A 9,760-nucleotide genomic window follows, 5' to 3' on the forward strand; every position below is an offset into this window, starting at 1 on the left:
TGTGTTGAGTGTTGGGGAAATACATACAAAAGCGCATTATGGTCATTATTTAAACTACAGAAAAGGGCCATTAGAATTGTTCATGGACTTGGTTATAGGGATCATACGAATTCATCATTTGCACATTCAGGATTTTTAAAATTTTTTGATTTAGTAAAATATAAATCTGCTGTATTTATGTATAAAGTCAGATATAATTTGGTGCCAAGTGGTATTTGGGGTCTGTTTGGTGATCAAGAGGGTGGTTATGGATTGAGGGGCCACTTACGTAAATTTAAAAACTCAGGCCATACGAAGAGCATGAACATTTGGTCGGGCCTGTCATTTAGATTAAAACAGATTACATTCAATCTCACTGCTCCTATTTGTACCCCTGCGGCTTTACCCATTTGTGCACCCACCCAGACCCATACACACACTCACATTTCCCAGTGATATGAAATATTTAAACTTAAGCCCCAGTTTAGGAGGTGCAATTACTGGCAGAATGCCGACATTAGAGGTCATAGAGGGTGCACCCCGTTCCATCATCCGTGCTCCCTCACTTGTGTGTAAAAGGCAGAACATGGACCTTTTTCAAGATCCCAAGTACATCGTTAATTTCAAGACTCACCAAATCAACTAGATAATTAGATGGTGTTTGATTTCTGAGCTCCATGGGCATCACATGGAGGTACTGGTTCCCTTGCAAGCATGTAATGACTAAGCATCATCTAGAGAAATTTCTATTTTTTTTTTGTTGTATATGGTAATTGGTTTGGTTGTGTTGTGTTACATGTTGATTTCTTTTTTTTTTCTCTCTGTTTTATTACATGCTTGGAATTAATTAATAAAAAAAAAAAAGATGTCCATGTTTGTGCTGGGCCTGTGGCAAATTTTAAAATTCTACCTTTTTCTTAAATTGATTTTTGTTTTTCTCTGTTCCTCTTCTGGCCCTAGGAGCGAGATGGATTTGGGGGTGTAATGGGACGTCGAGGGCGAGGTGACTGTAACATGGGAGGGCCTGGAGGACTGCAGGAGGTGACGTATGCAGTACCTGCAGACAAGTGTGGCCTAGTCATTGGCAAAGGTAAAGAGGGTTTTTTGCATTAAGTATTTATTATGATTGGAGTTATGATTGGGTCAAGTGCCTAATCATAGCATTCGTACCTCACATTTTTGGTCATGATGCACAGATTAAGATTTACTTATTTATTTATTTTGCTAATTTGTGTTCAAAAGTTTCCAGGAATTGTGAATGTGCTTTGTTGAATCATATTTTGGCTGTCAGGTCGTCTCTCCCACTTGTGCTGCATTGTGACACAACAATAAATAGTGCACAATCCACCAATATGAACAGTCTTAATAAGCTCAATCTAAGTCACCAGAGTGTCTGTTTCCTTTAATAACTGAATAGCTGTTTGGTGTTCTGCCACTAGGTGAAACTTATGAGAAGAGGGGATGAGTGACCACCCTCCTATTCTCCTTCCAGGGCTCATGTATACAGCACAAGTGGCATTCATTGGCTTCACTAAGGGCTTAATGACGGGGATAATGCGTGTAATGTGACATTAATTGTTAAAGGTGCATAATAACAGCCCTCAATCATGTGGAAGGCTGCCTGGCATCTAATGAGGGTCTTTCAGACCAATAGAGTGCGGCGAGGGAATGAATAGGAGGAATTAGCTTATTGGCTATTCATGCCCACTCTATTGCTAGCTATTTAAAAGTCATTGACCATTGCATTGGAAAGAGCTGTGTGTGCGCGTATAAGTGGAGTATGTGTGCATGCGTGTCGCTTTAGTGTGTGTGCGTGTGCAGTGGTGGGTGGGGTCGGAGGGGGCCTCTTTACCTAAGATAAAAACATGGCAATAGAAATGTCAAGTGGCTTTTGTGCATGTAGTGGGGCGAGGGAAACAAATAAACCTGGGCGTTGCGTCCCCCTCTCTGGCCATTAGCATATGAAGTGAGCCAATATGGTGGAGATGGCGGTGGGTCTGGGTGCTGTCAGCCGCCCCTTAAAGGGTGCGGTGATTAATATCTTTACGATGCCATATGCAGCCCGTTGCCCCTCTGTTTTGACCCCCTGCACACATGATGAATCAAGCCACCCACCTGCCTACTCAGACCTAAATTCAGTGCAAGAGCCTTAAGCATTCTTCAACCTAACTCATGGTTTTGACTGAGCACATGTGATTTTCATAAATTCTATTTTTAAGTTAAATACAGTAATGCTGTTGGGCCTCTGTGCTTGCTGTTGCTGTGCTGTCCATCTGACCTGTCGCTGCGGTCCTCCACCTCACCTACAGTACATCTCTCTGTTCAGCTGATCACGCTGGTCAGACTGTTCAACTTTCCCATGTATTTTCTTTTTTAAGTTTCTAACTTTAGCTCTGTTTTGTTCAGACCTCTGTCCAGACTGTTTGTGTGCCTTCTTAGGACGAGTCCTTTGTGTCTAGGAAAATATTATTCTGTATTTGTAAGGACTGAGAGAGCAAACACTCAACGTCAGAGTTTAAAAATTGGCTTAAACTTTATCCTCCTGCAGAAGAGTTGATATACATCCGTGATATATGCAGTGTGCCTCGGCAACACAGCCGCATTCTAGCATTGGCTTAGCTATCCTTACTAGCTTGCTAATAACTTATTAGAAGAGTTGGTTCTGCTTGACGGACATGGAGAGGAAGAGCTGTTCATAGACGTCTGCTGTCAGTGTGCAAGAGAAAGAGAGAGCAGGTCAAGGAGCGACGGAGCACATCGGTGCCGTGCTCGCAGCAATTTAACCTGTTTTGTGTAATAAAAATAAAAAGGAACCAGGGGAATTTCTCTAGTTGATTGATGGCAGATGGTGTCATTTTCTCAACAGATTAAAAAAAATGCATATATATATACACTCACCGGCCATTTTATTAGGTACACCTGTACACTTGTATGCAAATTCAATGCAACACTTCCACCTTAACATTTTTATATAGTGACATAATACCAAAATGTATTGAATATAATCACATCGCCCTGCTGCTGTTGGAGTAATTTCCTGTTGCACATTATGATGGTGATCTCTTCCCTTGAGGACCCTTCCTCACCAGCAGCTAACAGGTCCCTTGGCTTTGCTCTGAATGCCGTCACCAGTTGCACTTTTGTGTCCCCTCCTTTTCTCCAGCTCACTCAACCGGTCTCATTAATAAGGCCTGTATTATCTGTCCACACTACGGCCCAGTCCATGAACTGAATAGTCAGGGTCTTCATTGCTCTCTGCTGTCTGACTAGAAGAGCTCATAATGGCTTCATTAAGGCAGAAGTTTCATTTGGTTGACAATGGGTTAATGGCCCATGTGCAGTCTGTTGGCAGCAAGGAATAGGCTGCGGGAGGAGGAGAGGTTTTTGATGAGCGTTTTCATTTGAAGGCCAGCCAGGGTCATCAGGGTGTCAGCCACAAGTGAACAAATGTGTAATTGATGTTGGGACAGCCCCGGTGTCCCCCCAGCAAGCACCCTCAGCCTTTTTCGTTCAGATGGGCATTGTGGCATCTCATCGCAGAGGACAACACAGAGTCGAGAATGAAAAGGGTAAAAGAGACAAACGATATCCTTAAGAGGAGGATACGCTTGAATTTTGAGCCTTTTCTCCTGCCAGCTATGTTTCATTTTTCCCTGCTGGTGTAATTACGCTCTCCACACGTCGGGAAGCTGGCATCTGATGTGTGTGGGGGGGGTCTCCTTTTGTTTCCCAATTTGCATGGCTGTTACCATAGAATGGTAGATAAGTGGCGAGACACATGCCAGAGTCCTCGTAGGTAGAGCTATCACATCAGTTTAGTCAAGTGAGTCCACGCTGACGAGACGTGTGGCCTAATGCTGCGTCATGTCACATCAGACAGAGGGTAGAGATGGGACAGATTCCATGTCGCGCAACGTTAACGTCAACAAGACAGGAAGGAAAAAAAAAAAATACTGCACAGCAACAGTATAGCTATATCCACTACATCATCAAACAGAATTTAGTTGAAGTGCCCATGTTTGTTTAATTCTGACTTGGATGTAACCACAGCTATCTGAGGGGAGCGACAGATTTAGATGATGATTGTCTGTAGGTTCATCACTAAGAGCGAGCCATTTCACATTATTTTTACCTTGTGGTTTGGTTGGACTTTAAGGACTGTTGTAAAAGAAAATAAAACATTACATCATTCCATTTTCCAGGTGGAGAAACCATCAAGAGCATCAAAGAGCAGTCTCGTGCCCATGTGGAGCTACAGAGAAACCCACCGCCCAACACCGACCCCAATGTGCGCATCTTCTCCATCCGAGGCACCCCTCAGCAGTTGGAAAAGGCCCGCCAGCTGATCGATGAGAGAATTGGGGTAGGTGGTCCGACTCCGGGCCCTCGCCTCCCCCCACAAATTGCTATTGTCTGGCCTGATATTCATGAGTGCACATGTCAATGTGGGGAGCTGCTAGGTTGCTGTGGGTCCTGGTGGCCAGCAGGATGTCACCAGAGGTTAAACATAAAGAATCCATCAAATGGACTTAATGGAGTGCATCAGCAGCCATCCCTGCCCTCTGACCTTGCCTCTTGCTCCCTTTAACCACGCGTGGTTTCTCACTCTTCTCTCCTTCTGCTCCAGGGCCCAGCAATGGCAGGCGACAGCAGCTTCGGTGTGAATCCCTACAACCAAGGACCAGCCACTCCTCCTCAGCCGTAAGAGCCACCTTTCCTCTTCTCATCCTGGCACATTTGGTTACATTTTTTGAATCCAGTACTGGCAAAAAGTGTGCTTACGTTAATGCCTCAGCCTCTTCAGTAAGAAATAACTTAACAGTTCTGTTTCACTTGCATTGAATTATCTGTTTGTTCTTCCTGAAGCGGGGCTCAGACGTTCATGACTGGAGGATGGGGTACAACCTTTCAGATATGGCAGCCTCAAGGCCAGCAGGGCCACAGTGAGTCAGTGCTCTGTATTCAAAGTGTTATGCGGGCTCAGCTGAGACAGTTGCTTTCCCTGTGGCAAAGCACTTCTTTCAGTTACTGACAGATTTACAATCTGCTGCCAGTGGAAATCATTTGGAAGCAGAATTGCAGAAGGTGAAAAGCTAAAGTCAGTCTCAACAACTCTGGTGGTGCTCTATTTGTGTCTGGTTTCAGGTCACAATGGATCCCAGACGGGCCAGATGGACTGGGAGCAGTATTATAAAAAACTAGGCAAGTGTCACTCACAGAGAAAAGGTTTAGTTGTAACAGCCAGCTCAAGGCTTTGTTTCACTATCCTGCTCAGTTTAAATTCTCATTTGTTCACACCAGCCTGATGAAACCAACACTACCAATTAAAAGTCTGGAAACCCTATCTCATTCTTTTCAGTGGGAAGGTGTGTCCAAACCATGAGCTGGTAGTGTATGAGAATGTAGGCATTGTGCCTGTGACTAAGCCTGGAACTCTGCTCATTAGAACTGGAATGTTTTTTTCTTTAAAATCATTTGATAGCAGTGACAAACGTACAACATTTCTTGTTTGTGTACAGGTCAGCAAAACCAAGCTCAAAGTACTGCCCCTGAATACAACAAAGCTTGGGGTGAGTGCTTGTGAAAATACTTCATTATGAGCACAGCATGAACAGATTAAAGGATACGTTTGAGTTTCACCATGACACATCAAACCCGGTGTCTTTTTTTTTTTTTTGGTTCCCGCTCCAGTATTTCTTCCTCACTTGTGTGTTTGTTTGTTTGTGTGTTTACGCTGCCCCTCAGGCCAAACAGCCGGCCCTGGATCTCAGCAGACCTCTAATCCTGATTACAGCGCCTGGGTTGACTTCTACAGACAGCCAATGGCCTACTTCAACCAGGGTGCACAGCAGACACAAGCTCCCGGCCTTCAGGTGAGGAACCTCAACATGTCCCACAGACAACAGATCTCACCCAAACCAACAGTGTGTTAGTCTAAATCCTCCCGTCATGAAGGCGATGTCCAGTTTTTGTTGAAACAATAGTAGAGGGGGTGTTGTTTCAACAGCAGTCATTTTTGAGGAAGTAGAATTGGCTGCTGTCGAACTGTATTGCATTAAATTTGGTGGTATTTGTCTTTTAGCCCAACGTCAGTGTGATGTATCTGGCAAAATACAACACCTCACTCAAACAGTTTCAACAAAAAGTGATTATAACCTTGATGTGAAGACTAGACTGCAGTAGTTTTAGTCTGGCAAACCTAACACACTGGCGACAGAGTGTGTGTGTGTGTGTGTGTGTCAGATACACTTGATCAGTATATCTTTTTTTAATCTAAGGGGACCAATGAAATGAGCTGTGATTAACGAAGTGGTTTTCTTCTACAGGATCATTAGAGAAGACGCCCAGCTTAGACTTGAATCAGTGTGAGGATGAAACAACCCTTTTTTAACAGACAGGGTTCTAGATTTGCAATGCCTTGAAAACTTTTTTTCTTAGAAACACTAGCTGTAGAATGACTTGTGTGATAAAGTAATATTTCTAAAATCAGGAACATTTATTTGTTACTAAATGCTTATGTACACTGTTATTTTGGATAGACAGTATCTGGGATCCCTTTTTGGACTTGAGAGAGCTGCTTTGCTTTTCTATACTTTCCTGTCTTTGACTCCGATTGTGCCGCCAAAATGAACCCAAGGTGTTGTAACATTTCAAAAGGCAATATCTTTTTTTTTTTTTTTCTAGTTGTTGAAATGAAACATGATTACGTGCTTAGCAGTCTTGAATAGCATTCTATGTTCTAAGATGTTTAAAGTGTGTTAAAATGTTATCCTTTTACATAATTCAGTGAAATGAAACTGTGATGTTTTGTTACAGGAAATGTATTTTTGTTACAAGGTATATGGAAAAAAAAAAAGGATTGTCAGCCAGTGGCAATAGTTCTAATTTAATTCCTGTTGTGCTTTGTATGCTCTTTTTCATTGTCATTTTATTGTACTCTGGTTTAAAAGAAGGTGCAATATCTTATTTCATTTTTGAAACAAAGATGGGTTCTCTAATATTTTGACAGACTTTTAACTTGTAGTTTTAAGATGTTCTCTTTTTTTTTTTTTTTCCAAATGAAAATGTCACGGATAATTTATTACATTGATCTAATGAAAGAATTTAGGGGGATGTTGCAAATAGCTTTTTTGCCTTTACTACCTTGTAAAACTGTGTATATATGGTCTCGTATTTGACTGTTAATTTAAAAGTATATATTTCATAATTTGTTTTTTTTTTTTTTCCTGTGATCATTGTTGCAGGAGAATTGTCCCTCTTCTTCTGTTCGGTTTTCATACTGAAAATGTTCAGAGATTTGTGAATGTGTGATTTGAAATTCGATGTTGCATCTCGTTATGAAGAAAAATAGGTGGTCTGTTTGTGTATGTTCTGTATCTGGACTATTCAAGACTGCTAAGCCTCTACTTCTACCTGTGTAGTAATTAATGTAGTATTTTTTTTATGTTTTAAGTATTATGATCAAAAGCTTATTTGGTACCTCCCCAGTTCACCAGCGCCCCACCAGGTCCTGGCTGTGGGCTCAGTCCAATGCTAACTTTTTAATTTTTTTTATTTCTCTGTGATCCAATATAATCGATATAAATGATGCATTATTACTGAGAATTATTCTGGTATTAATATCACTTCTTAATGAAAAGGGATCATTTCAAGATGTCTAATTATGGTGTGTTTATTGTTTTTTCCCTAATGTGTACAGTTAACCATGTATTAAAAACACCCAGACTACCTTTACTGTGTACTGTTAAGCTGATTTGTTTTGTCTCTCTCTCTCTCTCTCTCTCTCTCTCTGGTGACTATTCTAAGCATTTGGATGTCTTCTGTTGTATTACGATACTGAGTGTTGAATATTCTGAGTTTCATGTTTAAAACATTCTGAGAGCTGTATATACTAACAGATGATACATAGAGTATATATAGGCCAACTGTATGTTTTATAAGCAGAAAATATATATTTTGGATAGTCTATTGCCAGTTCTCAAAATTCAAATAAATTTTCCGCAAGCCTCTTGTGGTTGAGTTATGATCAAGTTCTTACTACAACACTTCTTCGCTTTAATGTAGCTGTAACTTTGGTCAGATGCTGCATCACATCACTACACAGCTGCCAACAGAAGAGCAGGTATAAAATATTTCTGCCTCCTTGTTTAGACTGCATCTTAAACATATGGCAACTTCTTCCTTTTGTGTTTTGTGGGAAAAGTTTAAAATTTTCATTTTGCTATACACTTCCATGTTTCATTGCTCTCACAACGGTCCACATATCTCCCAGCACTGTCTCCTCCTTCAGGCGCCAGTTCAGTGACGTGTGTCTCTCTCCAGCTTTGTCGCTGCACATCTTGGCACTCAGCGGGGAGGCCCCTGCCATAGAGGACCCTGTATTGGCCCCATACTGGCCCCTGCATTGATGCTGTGCAGCTGTTTCCAAATCCAACCCTTGATTTTGATCCTTTTCCTTCTTGACACAGTGTCCCCGAGGACACTCGTGTCCTGGTGGTCCTTTGTAGTAGTTGAAAAATGCACGAGTATTATTAATATAGGCCATTCGTGGCCAACTTTTCCTCATCAGGGGTTAATTTATGTATTTGAATCCTCCTTATTTCAGACTGGCTTTCAGAGTGTGCTCCCGTGTTTGGGCACGATGCTGTTTGAGGATTTATTTAATGTGCTGGGCCAAGTAACAAAATAGGAAGACGTGTACGCCGTTTGATTTTCAGTTGGAAAGATCACAACGTCCTCACAATATAACGCAGTCGAATACAACATCCCCACAAAACAATCTGTGACTGACAAAAGGCTTTAAAAGTCCTTACAGGCCAATAATACACCTTTTGATTGGATGCTGTTTTTATTTTGCAAATAATACTTTTAAATGGATATACCACAGTTTCTGTTGTGTCCAGTGATGATAATACAGTGTACTTATTTACTGGAGCCACTATGTTTTTGACCTGTTGATACTTCTTACTCTGCTCAATTTATTTGCTGTAAATACTTTGGTGATTTTACTGACAAAACGTGCTCAGCTTATAAAGTATGACATTGCTGTAGATTAAACCGTCCAACAGATAAAATAGCTCCTTGATCATCTTTAAAATATCACTTATATACCTGCAATAATAAAATAAAACAAGCCATTCTCCATAATAAGAATGTTTACTTTGAGCACTTAATGCCTGTATATTTGAAATGCACAACTTTCACCTGTAATGGGGTATAGTCTACTTCATCGACCACTGAGGCCCAGTCACTGCATAAGCTTGTCTTCATAGCCATGATTGGTTTTCTCACTGAGCTTTATTGATCTGTTCATTTGTACCTGTTCGTAATAATTCAGCATTCATCTTTAAATAAAGTTGCAAAGTGGAGAAATATTAGCATCAACATTAAAGCACCAAAATTAAAGGTATTTACTGCTCAGAATGAAAATTGGAGCTGCTTGCTGGGAAACAATATCACATCGTCATTTGTTAGTTTAATCGTATTTTATAATTTTATCAATGAAAGTATTTGTTTCCTAAATGTAGCTGAGTAAAAATATAAGGTGTCACAAAATGGAAATATTCAAGTAACGTACACGCATCTCAGGACTGAGACCTGAGTAAATGTAGTCAATGACTTTCCAGGGGGAATCTAACATCTCATTTTTTATGATTAAATTGTGGGCTAAACAAATTTAAAGCCGTTTGTCTTGCTGTGTAAATGAAGGTGCGCGCGCACACCTCCACCTCCTCCACACTAAGCAGGTGTCCTGACTCCCCCCGTCCGCGCCAGCAGTCAA

The 9,760-nt window shown here is 41.2% G+C and overlaps 1 protein-coding gene across 2 annotated transcripts in view; it reads left to right on the forward strand.

Annotated features, from left to right (window-relative positions):
- Nucleotides 1–7,709, forward strand: part of fubp3 (far upstream element (FUSE) binding protein 3) — a 20,859-nt gene extending 13,150 nt beyond the window's left edge. For both annotated transcript variants that reach the window (XM_020600923.1, XM_020600924.1), the window contains exons 12-19: nt 940–1,069; nt 4,182–4,342; nt 4,607–4,680; nt 4,846–4,922; nt 5,125–5,181; nt 5,499–5,549; nt 5,725–5,852; nt 6,306–7,709. In XM_020600923.1, coding sequence (XP_020456579.1) covers nt 940–1,069; nt 4,182–4,342; nt 4,607–4,680; nt 4,846–4,922; nt 5,125–5,181; nt 5,499–5,549; nt 5,725–5,852; nt 6,306–6,314 — 687 coding nt within the window. In that variant the 3' untranslated portion in view covers nt 6,315–7,709. The remainder of the gene's footprint in view (nt 1–939; nt 1,070–4,181; nt 4,343–4,606; nt 4,681–4,845; nt 4,923–5,124; nt 5,182–5,498; nt 5,550–5,724; nt 5,853–6,305) is intronic.
- Nucleotides 7,710–9,760: the final 2,051 nt, after the last annotated feature.

Source organism: Monopterus albus, unplaced genomic scaffold (assembly GCF_001952655.1).
Source record: "Monopterus albus unplaced genomic scaffold, M_albus_1.0 scaffold49.1, whole genome shotgun sequence".
NCBI classification, from domain to species: Eukaryota; Metazoa; Chordata; class Actinopteri; order Synbranchiformes; family Synbranchidae; genus Monopterus; species Monopterus albus.